Source organism: Petaurus breviceps, unplaced genomic scaffold (assembly GCF_028583685.1).
Source record: "Petaurus breviceps papuanus isolate PSGF00001 unplaced genomic scaffold, PetGlider_PUasm1.0 138, whole genome shotgun sequence".
Taxonomy (NCBI): Eukaryota; Metazoa; Chordata; class Mammalia; order Diprotodontia; family Petauridae; genus Petaurus; species Petaurus breviceps.
Window position 1 is genome coordinate 20,180,348 of NW_027185694.1, and position 17,047 is coordinate 20,197,394.

The 17,047-nt window shown below is 43.8% G+C and overlaps 1 protein-coding gene across 1 annotated transcript; it reads right to left on the reverse strand.

Annotated features, from left to right (window-relative positions):
- Positions 1–1,236: 1,236 nt before the first annotated feature.
- Positions 1,237–10,679, reverse strand: LOC138144164 (putative caspase-16). The gene is made up of 7 exons (XM_069065447.1): positions 10,590–10,679; positions 10,130–10,297; positions 6,379–6,601; positions 5,682–5,810; positions 2,348–2,422; positions 1,796–1,899; positions 1,237–1,620 (listed from the first exon to the last, which is right to left on the reverse strand). The coding sequence occupies exons 1-7, from the start codon at positions 10,677–10,679 to the stop codon at positions 1,507–1,509; spliced, it is 903 nt and encodes a 300-aa protein (XP_068921548.1). The 3' UTR covers positions 1,237–1,506.
- Between the last annotated feature and the right edge of the window lie 6,368 nt (positions 10,680–17,047).

A 17,047-nucleotide genomic window follows, 5' to 3' on the forward strand; every position in this document is an offset into this window, starting at 1 on the left:
CAGAGGGGAATAAAATTATTACAGATAACGTCTGTTTTGTGAATGTTTGCCAAAATACGTTAATCCAACCTAATGAGCATTTATTAAACACCCACTGTGTGCAAGGCACATGTCTCAGGTACATATTTTGTCTTTAGATTATAATGTTCTTTGTAACATAGAGGGGGCCTTTCTTGCTTTATGTCTAGTAATTAATATACTGTAACCAGTTTGCAAATAAGCAATATTTTATCAGTAGTAGTAAGAACTTTATTTCTATAGCATTTTAGGGCTCACATCTACTATCTCAGGTAATGTTTCACAACAACCTGCTCAGATAGGTAAGGTTAATATTAATTATGCCCATTTTACAGCTGCAAAAACCAGGGCTTTAAAATGTGAAGCATTTGCCTAAGTTGGCAAAGCCTAGAGCAGAACTCAGGTATTCATGATTTTAAGTTCAGCACTCTTTAGCATTATATCCATATTGTCTAGAAATTTTCCCAGTGCAAAAAAAAAAAAAAAAGTCTTTCTCTTCCACCTTACAAAAATAGTCCCTTTGCCCTAGGCATGGGTTCATTGACAATTGAAAAATTGACTCCATAGAGGAAAAGGGTAAAATCAACCCAAAGATAGAGACAGGATCAGGATCTGTATCACAGCTTCTACTTCCTAATATCTTCTAAGATGTGTTAATATTGATTTCCATCCCTGAGGGAATTCACAGTGGAACCGGTAGAAATTGCAGTGTATTCCCTAATGTCTAGAGTCAGCACTATAAAGGAGGTCGAGGTTGGGAGTAAATTCCTTGAGCCTCTACCAGTTTGAAACAAAACTGAAAGTTTGAAAAGTTCGCTACCCACCTCCTGCCAGAGAGGTAATGCTCTTAAAAATGTAAAATGAGACAAACATTTTTGGACATGCCAGTGTGAGAATGTGTTTGTTATATATTTATTAAAATATACTTATAACATATCTTATAAGGGTTTTCTTTTTTAATTGTTCAATGAAGGTGGAAAGGAGAGATAAATGTTTGTAAAGGGGTGGCTAGGTAGCAGAGTGAATAGACACCAACCCTGGAGTCAGGAGGACATGAGTTCAAATCCAGCCTCAGACACTTAACACTTACTAGCCATGTGACCTTGGGCAAGTCACTTAACCACAATTGCCCTGCCCCCCCCCCCCCAAATGCTTGTAAAAGCAAATATAAGAGGCAGCTAGGTGGCATAGTGAATTGAGCACTGGCCCTGGAGTCAGGAGGACCTGAGTTCAAATCCAGCCTCAGACACTTGACACACTTACTAGCTGTGTGACTGTGGACAAATCACTTAACTCCAATTGCCTTGCCCTTCCCCCTCCAAAACAACAACAACAAATATATTAAAAAGATTGAAGGGGAAAAAAGTATTTATTAAGCACCTACTATGTGCTAGGCATTGGGGATAAAAAAAAAACAGACAAAAAAGTTGTGAAAATTGAGGGATGGGACCTTAGAAGGTTCAGATACACTGTCTCACTTTCAAACTCTCAGACCTTTAGACATAATCTTTTTCTCAGAGAGCTCCTGATCTCCAAGTTCATCTTTCGTATTTCATCACAGTCTGGACCAAGCACATCCATCTCACACAGCTGCCTGTTTACCTGCAAAAATTCGATTAGATGTAGGGTTCTCTGCAGGGCTTGGAGTCTGTTGGAGTTAAGCTCCCCAAGTTGGGGCTCTCTGAGACAATGAGATTATCATGTTTAAATGGGAGGGCGTGCATGTAAGACATTGGACAAATGAGAAAAGGGGTTCAGCTGCCCTTTGGTCACTCACTTCAGTCAGAAGCTCCAAAAGGTCCTGGTGAGGGTCAGCTGTGATAACTTGCACAAGAGTCTGGATAAAGTCTGAGCCATTCTCATCTCGGTACGCCACATAGCCTAAAGGGCAATAGACACCAATCGATTTTCCTTCTCATTTAGTGGGAGGGTAGAAAGAGAGAGTTCAGGAGAACAGGGGACTTGGGATCCAGTAGAGGAGTGAGGCATAGCACAGAGAATAAGGATTTCTTATAGGACCATAATTTTTAAAATGTAGCCAAATCAGCAGGTCTTGATTCTTTGATCAACCTGAAGACTGGTTGGTTTCAGAGTAGGCACAGTACCTAATTCCAAGAAAATGTGTCTTTACTTATTCTGAAGTAGGAGTTTTTGGTTCTCCTTGGGGCAGACCAGAAAGCTCTGGTATTGAAGCTTTTTTTTTTTTAAAGGAATGTAATTATTAATAACTTGCTTGTCAATAATTGACTCCTGGGAGAGGAATCTAAATTCTCTTCCTATTGCCCATAGGTTTTTTGTCTATTTTTTTCAGTTGTGATTTCCCTCATACCTTCTGCAGCTGAATAGACTCTCAGGATATCCACTTGGTCTGGGTTCTTAGGAAAGTCCTCCCTGGAGGAGACGTCTAGGGCAAATCAGAAAATATTAGTCACTGTAGAAAAAAATAATTACTACTACCCCCATCCTCTACCTCAAAGCAATCCCATAAAGGAACTCACAAATTATCAAGAAAGCAAAAGACATTTCAGTCCTAGTTTTCACAGAGCTTATTAACTCTACCATTCTTCCCAAATCTCCATGGCAATGGTTAGCTTTCTTATGCACATCAAAGACTTTTCTCCTGATTTTCTGCTACCCCCATCTCTAGCCCCTTTCTCTTAGTCTTTTCTCCTGTCTCCCCATTCCCTGCCCAGTTTCCTAAATGAAGGGCAAACTCTACCCTTCCATTGCAATGTAGACATTGCATGGTCCTTTTTCATTCCAGAGCCTGTCTCTTCAAAGATAAAGTAGTAGGAAGGTGAGGAATCCACCCAGTTCCTCTTGAATTTCTAAGATCATGGGATTTACAGCTAGAAGGGACCTTAAACATTATCTAGTCCAGTCTCCTCATTTTGCAGATGAGGAAAGTGAAGCCCAGAGAGGAAGTGATTTGCCCAAAATCATAGAAGTAATACCGTGTTTCCCCGATAATAAGACACTGTCTTATTAATTTTTTTGGACAGAAAAACACCAGAGGGCTTATTTTCAGGGGAGGGCTTATTTTAATGAACATTGACAGCAATTTTAATAAACAGGTAAATGTGAACAAAAAAATGTACCTTTATTCAATAAGCAAATCACTGAGGAAGAACAGGATGATGCGCTCACTGCTGCAGCTCTGATTGGATGCAGCTCGGAGCGCGGCGTGCGTTTCACGGGGGGGGGGGTGCATACAGAGGGTACCGTAATGTAGCGTGTAGCGCAGGGGATCACCTTCACTACAGTAGCAATCTCAATAGGGCTTATTTTCGGGGGAGGGCTTATTTTAGAGGAATCTTACACAGTAAGGGGAGGGCTTATTTTTGGGATAGGTCTTATTATTGGGGAAACACGGTAAGTAGCAAAGTTTGAATTTAAACCCAGGTCTACTGACTCCAAATCTACTCTACTACCCTACCTTACCCAAGTTCTATTCTTCCATACTACCACCAGGTTGATTTTTTTGGGGTATCTCTTAGCATTTTCAGTCTTCAGGGTTGAGGACTTTGACTCTAATTGGAGACATTGGTTCTGTCCTTGTCAGATGGAACAGATAGAGGATTCAGAGGAACCTAGAGAAAATTAAGGAAAAGAACTGGAAACTATGATTTGTGTGAAATCTAAAAGGAGGACTGGTGAAAAGCAAATATTATCCTGATTTTCTAAAAAGGGAAGAAAATAATCAGCAAACTATAGGTTAGTCTCTGTACTCTGCCCTGATCAGACAACATCTGCATTATTATGTTTAGTTCTGATGGGGTGCTTGGGATCTATGTTTGTAAAATCTATTTGTAAACTCAATTTGTAACATTAGTAATGATGGGGTGCTTGGGATCTGTATTTGTAACATCAGTCTGCAAAACTTTGTAACATCAGTGTGTAAAACCAGTCTGTAAAATCACATTTCCCTTTCCTAGCCTCAAACTCTGCCCCTCCCCGCTATCTGCACTCTGCCTAGGCAACAACTTGTGACTCCTTTGTCCTTGCTTAATCTAGCCCTATTGCAGTTGCCTCATGTCTCCTCCTGATGCTTTTCACCATCATCTCCAAGTTAAACTCCTCAAACTTTTATCTATGCACTGAAGTCACAAGTTAGCCTTGGTTTCCTTACATCCATCCTGTCGACCCTGACAATGACAGCCCTACCCTTTAAAAGTAAAAGCCTGTGCCCCCTTTCACTTTCAAAAGTCCCCTAAGGACTCTTGCTTCTGTAAAAGCTAAAAATAAACTTCTACAACTCTCACTCCAATTAAGCCTGAGACTATTGAATTCTTTTTTTTTTTTTTAAAGCAATTGGGGTTAAGTAACTTGCTCAAGGTTACACAGCCAGTTATTTCTGGGTGTGGTGCTAAGTATCTGAGCTCGAATTCAATCCCCCAGGTCATCCTGACACTGGGGCCAGAGCTCTTACTTGCTGAGCCACCTGGCCACCCAGACTATTAAATTCTTTCCAGACTGAATCGCAGGTTTTGGTCTTAGATAAGATCAGAGTTACTGCTGAACCTAATAGCCCACCCTCATCAGTTCTAGGTAACACAACTTAAGGACAGAGGATGGCAACTAGGATGGTGAAGAGCCTTGTATACATGTCATGGGATTAGTTGGAGGAACTTCAAAGATTTAATATGGAAAAGAGAAAACTCATGGGGAACATGGTAGCTTTCTTGAAGTATTTGAAGCACTATCATATGAAAGGGTTTTCTTTGCCCCAACGAGGAGAATCAGGGGTGCAATGGGAAGGAGTTTTTTTTTTGTTTTAAAGAGCAAATTTAGGCTTGATGACAGCAAAGACTTCTTAACAATTAGAGCTGTGGAATGGTCTGCCTCAGGAGTTGGTGGATTCCCCCTCACTTAAAGCAGAGGTTGGATAAGCATTTGTCAAGTAGATTGCAATGGGAATTCCTCAGAGATTTGTCAGTTTTGTTATAATGGGAAGTAAGTTAGATGGCCACTGAGGTCTTTTCCCACTCTAAAATTTTCCAATTCTATGAATTCTGATATATTAGAAGAGGCAGCAAAGGACAGCAGATAAAGACCTTGGACTTGGAGTCTCCAAATCTGAATTCACGTCCTATCTCTCTCTACCAAGTCTCTGCATTTTAGCTGCTCTGATACCTTGGGCAAATCCCTTCACCTCTCTGATCCTCAGCTTCCTCATCTGTAAAATATAGATAGTAAGACTTTGTAAGACACATGAAGTTACTGTGAGGATAAAATAAAAAATATTATGTAAAGCTTTTCTTAAACATGATAATTATATTTTATTCAAATAACACTATGTCTACTATATGCAGGACTCTGTTCTAAGGAAGAAGGGATAAAAAGGAGGCAAAAATGGAAAGCAGACCATAGATTTAGAGGTAGAAGAGACCCTGCCTTCAATGACCTAGTGGGCTAGCCTCAGCCTTACCCTCAGGCTCTTAGAGAGTGGGGGAGGGGTGAGATTTACACACACATTTGAATACATTGGGAATGGAAGAGGTTCCCAAGACAGACAGTGAGTGTAGTGATAGGTGAGGACTGAGGACAGCTCACCCTTAGGAGATGGGAGGAAGAAGGACAACTAATGAAGCAGACCAAGACTGGATGACCTCAGAGACCCCTTAAAGATCTAAAAACCCTTCAAAGATGAAGGAATCACCTACCTGGCATGTTAGCATAAACCTGAAGGATGTCTGCATGAGAGGGGATGGTTGAAGGGCTCTGTAGCAAATGCTGTAGCCAGCGTCCCAGCCAGGGCAATGTTCTAGGTCTCACGCCTGGGTCTCTGTTACCTGACAACCCATAGAAAGAGGGTAGATATGAGTATCATCATTTTGTGAGTGAGGGAGTTTGGGCTCAAGGTAATAGAGTGACCTGCCCCAGGCCATTCAGGTAATAAATATCAGGACTAGAATTGTTCCCTGGCCATGCAAGAAAGCATTTGCAAAGAATAAATAACCCATGGTCTTTGGCTTCAAATCCTGCGTTCTTTTCTCTACCTCCACAGGAAAACACATGAGGTAAGTTGTATCTACCAAGAGATAACATAAAAATACAAGACTATCTTTGCTTTTAAGGAACATATGGTTTCGAGAGGGAGTAAAAACTTGCACATATACAGTTATTAGAAAACAATAGAGTGTGTGCCCATGGATGATGCCAGAGGGGTACACAATAGAGAGTTCACTTTGGACTAGAGTGATCTGGGGAGGCCTGATAGACCAGCTGGGCTGAGAATCACCATCAGACAAAAGAGAGGACATGAAGCCAAGAGCTAGGCTGGGAGAGGAGAACCGAGGGTTGGAAGATGAATGACTACCTGAGTTCCAAAGTTACAAGAGAGCTGAGTCTCCTACTCACCCCCACGGCATCCCTGCAGCAGAAAAATTTTGGCCTTGCCCTGCAGGACCTGACAAGTGCTCAGCTCCCTCACCATCTCTTCTACTTCCACCATCTGTCCATCGGCTCCCAGAAGCCGCCCCTGAGGTTCTCCATGGGCCATAAGGGCTATGAGAGCACAGCTCACAGTGGTCCTACAAGCATCCAGATGCTCCCGGAAATGAACCAATGCCTTTCGAAAATCCTGAGGGTAAGGAGAAGAGTTCCAATGTACCCCAAAAGCAGGGGATCTTTTTCATGAGGAGAATCCATATTTTCCTTGGACCTCTGTCATATTTCTCACACACACACACACACACACACATACCAGTGCTGACCTTCACCTCTCTGACCCTAGCTGAAGCCTGATGGTAGGTTCCCCACCCCTGATAGACTAATCAGCCCCAGAAGTCTCTTCCAATTTTGAATTCTCTGCTTCTTTTGTTTAACCATTATCCATCCTGCTGCACACTCATTGAAAACTGAAAAGTGACTATTCATCAAGAAATACCCTTCCATAGACCCAGTGACTTCTTCTGTAATATTCCATCCACTAGTTCTTGGCATCCAGCTCAAGTCAAAAAACATCTACTAAGTACCTACTACCATGTTTCCCCGATAATAAGACCTATCCCAAAAATAAGCCTTCCCCTTACTGTGTAAGATTCCTCTAAAATAAGCCCTCCCCCGAAAATAAGCCCTATTGAGATTGCTACTGTAGTGAAGGTGATCTCCTGCGCTACACGCTACATTACGGTACCCTCTGTATGCACCGTTCCCCCCTTCTCCACCCCCCCGTGAAATGCACACCGCGCTCCAAGCTGCATCCAATCAGAGCTGCAGCAGTGAGCGCGTCATCCTGTTCTTCCCCAGTGATTTGCTTGCTGGCGCCATTGAGAGCAGTGCCGCGGAGGAGAGCTGAGGCAGGACAACATAAAAACCTGGTATGTAAGCGGAAGTGAGGGGGCATGATGGAGGATAAAAAGGGCATGATGGAGGAAAAAAGAAGAACTCAGGGGGCATGATGGAGTGAAAAGAAGGACTGATGGTCATAATTTTATTATTCTGTCTGTTTTGACCCCCAGACATGAGTACAAAAAGGAAGAGCTATACTGTTGAGTATAAGAAAGCAATTGTAGAGGAGTCACATGGCAAGAATCTTGCAGTTTTCTGTAAAGAAAAACTTTTGGATCTTTGAATGGTCAGAAAATGGAGAGCAGATTATAATAACCTCAATCAACAGGTGGATGAGGGAAAAGGGAAAAAGCGCAGGTCTGGATCAGGGCGGCAGCCCTTATATCCTGACTTGGAGATCCTCATTGGTGAATGGATTGCTGACAGGAGAGCAAAGGCCTTGGTTGTGCGCAGGGCTGATATTCAAGCATTTGCCCTTTCAATGGCACCAGAGTTTGAAATGGTCTCAGAAGGATTCAAAGCATCACAACACTGGTTGGACGGTTTCCTTCAACGGTATGAACTGTCCCTAAGAAGATCAACAACACTGTTTAAGCTGGAAGATGCTGAAGTTATTAAACGTGCACTTGCATTCAAGTCCTTTATTGATAGGATCGACATTTCCAAGTACCAAACCTGCAATATGATTGCTATGGATGAAACTGCAGTGTTTATGGGACAAGGATCTCAAACAACAATTCCTCACAGGGGTGCCACGTCAATCTACATTCCCACCACTGGCTATGAAAGTGCACGGGTCACCTGTGTTTTGGCAATTCGTTTGGATGGAAAGAAAGCCACACCTCTAATCATCAGTAAGGGCAAGAAAGATAAGATTGAACGTGTATCTGGCATTTACGTTCTTGAAACCGAAAAAGCCTGGTGTACACAAGCCGTTATAAGAAAGTGGGTTGATTTAATGCTGCCAGTTGTTATGCGAGGTAACCAAAGAGGTCTGATAGTCTGGGATTCAGCCAGCACTCACCGCGCTAAAGAAATGAAGAACTTCCTTGCAGAGAGAAGAATAAATCAAGTAATGATTCCTCTGCAGGAATGACTGCCTATCTCCAGACCCTTGATATTGCAATAAACAAGCCATTCAGGGACCATTTGCGCATGGAAGTCAATGACTACATTGAAAATAGAATGGAAAGAAATCAGCGTGGAAACTTTGTGAAGCCCTGTCTGCAAGAAGTCGTGACTTGGGTGAAGAAGTCATGGGATAAAATTACTGACAGCTGTGTCACCAAGGCACTACGAGCAGGTTACCTGGACAAGACATATTCATTTAAAGAGAGCTATATTGCTGGACATGACAGATTGGGTCCACTTCTTCTGAAGGAAATGGAGGCACAAGACATCCAGGACGGAATTCAGGGTATGGACACTTATGACGATGTTGTTGAAGAAGATGACATGATCATTATTGAATAAAGGTACATTTTTTTGTTCACATTTACCTGTTTATTAAAATTGCTGTCAATGTTCATTAAAATAAGCCCTCCCCTGAAAATAAGCCCTCTGGTGTTTTTCTGTCCAAAAAAATTAATAAGACAGTGTCTTATTATCGGGGAAACACGGTATGTGCCAGATACTGTGCTACAGGCTGGAGAAAGTTAAAAAAAAAAACCCAACAACAGGGCAGGACAGTCACTTCAATGAAGGATCTCACTACCTAATGGGAGAGCCAATACGCAAATAACTATGTACAAGATAGATCAGAGATAATCAACAGAGGGAAAGTACTAGCACCAAGGGGTGTGGGGATATGGAAAGGCTTCTTGCAGAATGTGGGATTTTAATTGGTACTTGAGGGGAGGCAAGAGGCAGAGATGAGGAGGGAAAACATTCCAGGCATGGAAGACACTCAGTGAAAATAGCTCCCTAATTGCCTTGGAAGTGGAAGGGAATCTGGATTCCAAAACTAGAAGTTTTGGAAGAAGAATAAGGAGAAAAGACTTGGCAAAGAAAACACTTTCATATGACAGTCCTTCAAATACTTCAAGAAAGCCATCGCGTTCCCCAGGAGTTTGCTCATTTCTAATCTCATGACATGAACACAAAGCTCTTCACCATCCTAGCTGCCATCCTCTGTCACTTTTTACTTTATCATTGTTCCTAGAACTGAACTTAATAACCCAGATGCTGTCTGAGCAGGACAGAGTACAGAGACTAACCTGTAGCTTGCTAATTGTTTTCCTCCCTTTTTAAAAAGTCAGGACAATATCTGCTTCCTTTTTTTTTTAATTACTATTTCCTTCCTGCTTTCTTAGAGGGGATGGGTGTTTTGTGAATCATGTTTTCTGGGAAAAACTGGACACCAGGAAATTTGGATGGCCAGTGAGGGGAAGAGCAAATAGGAGAGCAGCTTAGAAATGAAAATGTGGAAGATCTGGCCATTAACGAAAGGGGAAAGGGTTAGCTGCTATTGCAGCAGGAGGAATAGAGAAGGACCTTAGACCTTAGATACAAAGAGTACAGGATCATAAGATCATTAATTTAGATCTGGAAAGGACTTTAAATATCATCAGGTTTAAACCTTTTATTTTACGAATGAGAAAAATTAGACCAAAAATAGTGATTTTTCTGAGAGCACATAGATCATAAGCTACACAGCTAAGATGTGAACAGTGGAGTCAGCCAACAAGGGATGTCAGAATTTCCCATATACCTGGGCCTTCATGAAGCACTGGGTCAGTCTAGCCCACTCTGTGCCTACCTCTATCCCTCTCCTCTCTTCATTCCCCCCACCCCCTTTGCACCCCTTCCAGTACCTCACCTGGGCAGTGGGGTTCCTCTTCAGAATGCTTTTAAAACCCAGGGTCTGGAACAGCCTCTTCAGGGCTTTAAGGTCCTGTCCAGCCCCAGGGCGGTCCCGTGTGACACATAAGACGAGGGCCACCTTTTCCCCAGACATGTCATATACCTCTTGAGGGGTGGGGTTGAGCTGGGGGAGCAAAAAGGGGAGAGAAGAAACTTGATTTGGTGGGGGTGAGTGGTTGGAGCGGAAGGAGATGTCTAAGCTCAGACTCAACCCTAAGTTCTTGTTTCCCTGTTCTCCTAACTCTTTTCTCCCCCTTCTCTCTCTGGACTCTTTCCTCTTCATTTTCTCTAGGTCCCTGCTCACTTTGACCTGGGCTTTTCTCCATACAGACCCCCAGCAGCACCTTCTCTTCCTTCCCCCTCAGGTCTCTCTTCTCTTCCTGCCCCTATTGACAACATATCTGATCCCCTCTTACCTCCAGTTCCTGTGACCTTGTTCTTCCAAGGTACAGTGCACCCCGAAGGGAGCTGTGGAAGACGGGGCACCTGTACCCTATGGTAGGCATCTCTTGAGTTACCTTGCCAATGACCTGATAGGAGGAGGAAGGGCAATCAGCCAAAAGGAACCTGAAGGAGCTAGGGATTTAGCCTGGAGAAGAGATGTCTTAGGGGAAACGTGAAGAGCAGACTAGTTCTGCCTCGCCTGAGAGGGCAGAAATAGGGCTGCTGAGTTGGAAATACTGGAAGGTATATTTGAACTCTGTGAGAACTTTGTAACAATCAGAGCTGCCAGAAATGGCATGAGCTACCTTGGTAAGTGGGGAGCTTGAAGGCAATGAAAATCTTCAGACAGAAGATTATAAAAGTACCTGCTTAAGACAGCAGCTGGACAGATGACCTCTGACATACTATGGAACTTGCTCGTGATGGGGTGGGGGGGAACTGTAGCAGGTTTCAGGGGCTGGCTCCCAGACCCCCTCAAAACTTAAAGAATGGCCTAAAGATGCAGGCAATGATAGGGCTGAGGGCTGTGGGGCAGCATACTTTGGGCTCAAGGACCCTGGGAAGAAGAGCAGGGTTCTTTCATCAATCTTACTTTTAATTACAAATACAGTAACTATAAAAATGGGGAAAGTGGGGGGAAATCTGAGGAGGAGGTGACTCAGCAAACATACCACTAGAAAGAATCTCAAGATCTGAGTTCCAGTACAAACCTCATCACTAACAACGCCTTTTATGATCTGATGTCTCTACCTTTCCCATCTTTTCTCCTAAGTGGCACTGTGGATAGTGCACCAGGCCTGGAGTAAGGAAGAGCCAAGTTCAAATCCAGCTTCAGATACTTACTAGCTGTGTGACCCTAGGCAAGTCTCTTAACCTCAGTTTTCTCAAATGTAAGATGGGTATAATAATAGCACCTGCCCCCAACCCCCAGAGCTGTTGTGAGGATCAAATGAGATATTTGTAAAGCACCTGGAACACTGTAGGTGTTTAATGCTTGCTTAGGGCAGGTAGATGGTACAGTGGATAGAGAGCTGGGCCATGGAGTCAGGAAGACCTGAGTTCAAATCTGGCCTCAGATATTTACCAGCTGTGTGACCCTGGGCAAGTCACTTAACCCTGTTTGCCTCAGTTTCCTCATCTATAAAATGAGCTGAAGGAAATGGCAAACCACTCCAGTCACTCTGCCAAGAAAACACCAAATGGGGTCACAAAGAGTTCTGTTTCCTTCCTTTCCATTACTCCCCATCATGTACTCTGTTTCAGCCAAACTGAAAATTTACTTTTCTAAATCCTAATCGCGCACCTGTACCAAGTTGTTCCCTCCATCTGCAATGCTTTCCTTTTTTTTCTTTCCTATCAGATCCCTCTCATGCCCCGCCCTGCCCCAATCTCATGGGCCTGTGTGGCTCTCATTTCCTAGTTGTGTGATAGAGATATTGAGTCTCTGGTCCTCAGTTTCTTCACCTGTAAAATGAGGATAACTCATGCACCGCATAACTCACATTGCAAGGTAATCAGTAAGCCTTGGAGGACTATTCATGATTTACATGCCTTTTATGGCCAATACCTCATTAAGTCAGCTATTGCTCAGTATCATAGAGCTGGAAGGGACCTTTGAGACCATCTAGCTCAACTCTCTTATTCATACAGAGGAAGATTAAACCACTTCCCCAAGATAGTGGCAGAGCCAGGATCTGGACTTAAGCACCAGGCTGCCTGAGCTACTCCTATTGCCTCCATCTTCTTGCATGTCTCTCAGCTTTGGCTGCCATGGCTGTGTCTGAAGTAAGTCCCTTCCCTGTCTAGACTCGCTTGTTTCCTTTAGATGGAATAGTTGACCTTTAAGCTCCTTCCTAATCGATGCTGAATAAGCAGTGCTGGATAAAGTATCATCAAAGAATTCAGAGCTGGGACTTAAGAGATTGGCTCGAATTTATTTACAAACTGTTTTTACCACAATTCGTTTATACCAATCACAGATGAAGAAACTGAGGTTCAGGAAAAGTCAAGTCACACAGCTGGGAGTTAAAATTCCAAGCCAGGCCTCTTCACTGACTCCAAGCCTCTTTCCACTAAACTATCTTTCACATACGAACTCTGTGTGTATACATGTATGTATATGTGTATATGTTATATACACATCTATGTGTAAAATCTGCTGAGGGAATATATATCTGAGAAATGGGACAGATAAGGTGACCTGAGCTGTGGGCCCCAGAGGTCATGGTAGGACCCTCCCACCCATTAAGATGAAGGGGTAGGACAGAGGGGCCTCCCACTGCTAAGCCAGTCCAGACCTGGGTGAGCACCTCCAGCAGGTGCCAGTGGGGAGAATGCCTGGAGAGGTCTGTCAGGATGGGAAGAAAAGCATCGGATTCCAAGTCAGCTGAAGACAAGAAGGGAAAGGCAGGGTCAATTCAGAGAGAGACACTGGGACACAAGTGCATCCGGGAAGATAGTGAGTGCAGATGTCTCCAGCACCCCTGTTGCTGTCCTCCCCAAACCCAGGTGCCCATGCTGGCTCTCACTCACCGTTAGGGCTGCCCAGCAACAGAAACACCTTGGCTTTGCCCCACAGGGCTTGGCAGAGGTTCAGCTCTCCAATCAGCTCCTTCTCTTGTACCTCCCTCCCATCTGGCCCCAGCAGCCACCCTCCACATCCGCTGTGAGCTATGAGGATGACCAATGCGCAGCTGATGGGGCTCCTGTGGGCATCCAGAAGCTCTCGGAAACGAGCCAGTTCTTTCTGGAAAGACTGGAAGAGCAACAGGCCAGATTGCTTGAGCTTTGGGGGCGGACTTGGGATCTCAGAGGGATGCAGAAGCCATTGAGAAAATCACTCACCTGGGCGTTGGCCACTCTTCTAAGGTAGTTCTTAAAACCGAGTGCTCGGGACATAGCCCCCAGAGCAGCAATTGCCCTATCCTCTCCAGTTTGCCCTCCCAAGGCACAAAGGGTCAGGGCCATTCGGGCCCCAGATATGTCATACTCCCCCTGGGAAGACAAATGCAGAGATGGGGAGGGAGTGAGGGGAAAGGAGTCTCTCCTCCTAGAGTCAGGAGCCCAGAAGGGAAATGGGGTCAAGGCTCAGCTATTGAGTGGGGGAAAGAGCCTAACATCAGGGTGAAGTCATTATGTTTGCCTCACCTACCTTCCTATTCAGGCAGTCCCTAGTCTCTGCCTTTTCCACTGCTATCTGCAAAGAGCTTGCCACCAGGAAGGCCATGAGCAGGATTACTGTCCCTCTGCCTCTTGGACTCTTCTCTGGCTCTCCCCCACTGGGCTCTCACTTCCAAGTTCTGTCATCACTGGGTCTTGCACCTTGTAACTGAATTTATGACTACCCAAGAGCTGGACTCTGCCCTCATCTTTGAGATTTGAATGGGGAGCTAATTTCCTGATTCCCCAATAATTCAACTCACTGCCCTGGTCCTCATCTTTAGACACCGCTCCCTTTACAGGAATGAGACAGGCTGTCTGCCAGGACCTGGCTCTTCTCCTGGACCTTCAATGACTTTGCCTAAGGCCAATCCTGTCCTTGGGTTATACTTAGCCCCTGCCTTCCTCTTCCCTGATCTGGTTACACTTTAAAGTCACATTTCTGTTGAACTTCACACTCCTAGCAAGAGGAGGGGGCATTATACTGTTATATTGCCCTATAGGTAAATGTAAGATGTGCCTTTCCATCTGATTGGCAGTTGAGACTTCCTATACCTTAAGAATGTGGTTAAAAGCATTTCTTAACATTTCTAGACATTTCTTAACTGTCTTTCCAACACTTAACACAGTAAATACTTAATAAATGCTTTCTCATTCATTCCTTTATTATCCTTGTTTCACCTATAACCATTCTGAGAATCCCTGGGCTCAGTGACCCAAATACTAGACTCAGCTCTGCTACTAATCTTGACCTTGGGCAAGCTTTCTTTTTTTTTTGCAGGGAAATTGGGGTCAAGTGACTTGCCCAAGATCACATGTGTCTGAGCCCAGATTTGAATTTAGGAACTCCTGACTCCAGGGCCGGTGCTCTATTCAATGCACCACCCAGCTGCCCCCAAGCTTTCTCTTCTCTGGACTTAACTCAGTGATGGGGCTAAGGGATTGATAGTACCTGATGACTCTTTATAGTGTTTAAGGTTTGCAAACCATTTTCTATATTTTATGCACATCTGATCCTCATAAACTACCCTCAAAGGTAGGTATTACACAGATACCATAGCTGAGAAAACCTCAGCAGTTAAATGAGTTGGCAGTGATTATAAAGCTAGAACTTGTTGGTAGTGGGATTCAAATCCAGATCATAGGTCCTGGTTCCAAGTTGAGTAGGATTTATAGTATATCACACAGCCTTCTGTAAGGCTCCATCTACACCTAACACGAATGTTCTCTGGTCTCTACCAATGGTGACATTATGAACTCTCAAGAAGGAAGGGCCTCAGAGGACAATCTAGTTCATTTGATGCCTCTAGAGAACATACCTTCCAGGGAGTTATCTAGCAGACTTTACTAGAAGCCCTCAAGTGAGAAGGAATGTACCACCTCTAGAACCAGCCCTTTATACTTCTGATAGCACCGACTGTGGTAGGAAGTTTTCCTATTCTGCCTTCTGGGATAAAGCAGTACAAGCTGGGGCCCTTTTCTATATGACAACTCTTCAAATATTTGTAGACAGTTATTTCCTTGCTAAGTCTTTTATTTTCACAACAACCATCCTAGTTTGATGTTTTTGTTTTTTTCAACCAACCTCATGGTCCTTTAACATCCTGGTTGCTCTCCCAGGTTATCAATGCCCCCCCCCATACAATGTGGTGGCCAAAATTGTACCAACACTCTACATGTGGTCTGACAGAAGCAGTGGGACTATTACCTTCTTAGTTCTAGCCACAATGTTCATATTGAATCTGCAAAATAGGTTAACACATCCAGATTGCAAACAAAGAGTTATCTAAATGCTTGCCCCATCTTGTTCTTGGTGAAATTGCTATTTAAAAATCAATGGAAGATTTTACATAGATAATCATCAAATGCATGTAATTAGGTTTGGTCCAACGTTTTAGCCCTTCAATAGCTTTTAAAATACTGTCCCCCAAAATGTCAGCTATCCCTTGCCTCAGCTTTCTGTTGCCTGAAAATTTGACAAGCACGTCACCTATGTCTTTATCTAAGTCACTGGTAAAAATGTTAAAAAGTCCAGGGCCAACCACAGATCCCTGGGGCACTGTCCTAGAAACTAGTGTCCAAGTTGGCATTAAGCCCCTACTGAAGTCTAGAGAGATATTTCCTACCCCAGGTCACAGGGGATAATTGGCAGAGATCACCTATGTAAAGTGACTCCTAGTTGGTTTTCACAAGGGTTGGGATTACAGTAGGCTCCCCAGGGGTCAGCCTTCAGCTTCTGCCATTAACAAAGATAGGGATCTTGGGGCCTATCCAAGTCATTTCATTTCTTTCCCTTTCCTTATATTCAAGAAGTATACCCCTCTCCCAGTACAGGTAGATGGGCATTTGCAGTGTCCAAAATTTTTATGAGCCACAACCCTTATCCCAGTCCTCCCATTCCCCTGCCTCCCCACCCCTCCTGCCCTTTACGCCTCACTTCTCTAATAACAGGATAGCTAATCATTGAATGTCAGACCTGGAAGGACTCTTATAAAAATAAAATCTCATCTAACCCTCTCATTTTACAGATGGAAAAATGCCAGAGAGGGGACAGGAATTATTTCAGATCATGTAGCTAGTAAGCAACAGGAAGGATTTGAAAAATGAATCTAATATTCCTACAATCTCAGGCTAGTGAGATTTTGGGATTATCAACTGGAGTGTACTTTCTTTCCCCTCTATAGATCATGGGTTACTCTGCTAGAGTCCTGATAGACTCTCAATCACTTGGCAAGGATGTGAGGAACTTAGGGAGGATACAAAGAAATAAGGGCAGAAAGGACAGGGAGGCAGAAGTTCTCTGGATATGTGAAAGAGAAGAGAAGGTTAAAAGTTCCAGCTGTCTTCTAGGCTGGGGCAGGATTTAAGTAAGATAAGAAGTTGAAGACAATGGTCATTGGGAGCTCAGGCACAGGTAGGAGAGATAGAGAACATGTACAAGATATTCTTTGTAGCCTCCAAAAGAGAATGTGTAAGAACTGCCTTCTTCAACCTCTTTCAAAGATCAAGAGGCCTAAAATCCCCACTGGAGTCCTTCTTAAACCCCAGATGAGGCTCCACCTAGAGCCTACTTCAGTACTCAAGACTCTAGAGATGCAGGGACATTCAATACGCTGCTGCTGTATGAAGAAAAAAAGTTCTAAAAGAAGCAAGTGAGACTGGGGCAGAATCAGGGAGTAAAAGGGGAGGAGGCAGGGGCGGCTAGGTGGCACAGTGAATAGAGCATTGGCCCTGGAGTCAGGAGGACCTGAGTTCAAATTTGGCCTCAGAC

Excerpts from the sequence above, each read along its gene's own strand:
- LOC138144164 (XM_069065447.1), bottom strand. The coding sequence starts at position 10,679 with ATGCCTACCATAGGGTACAGGTGCCCCGTCTTCCACAGCTCCCTTCGG. Across the intron at positions 10,298-10,589 it reads CAAGGTCACAGGAACTGGAG|CTCAACCCCACCCCTCAAGA; the intron begins GTAAGAGGGGAT and ends TTGCTCCCCCAG. Across the intron at positions 1,900-2,347 it reads AGTCTATTCAGCTGCAGAAG|GCTATGTGGCGTACCGAGAT; the intron begins GTATGAGGGAAA and ends ATTGCCCTTTAG.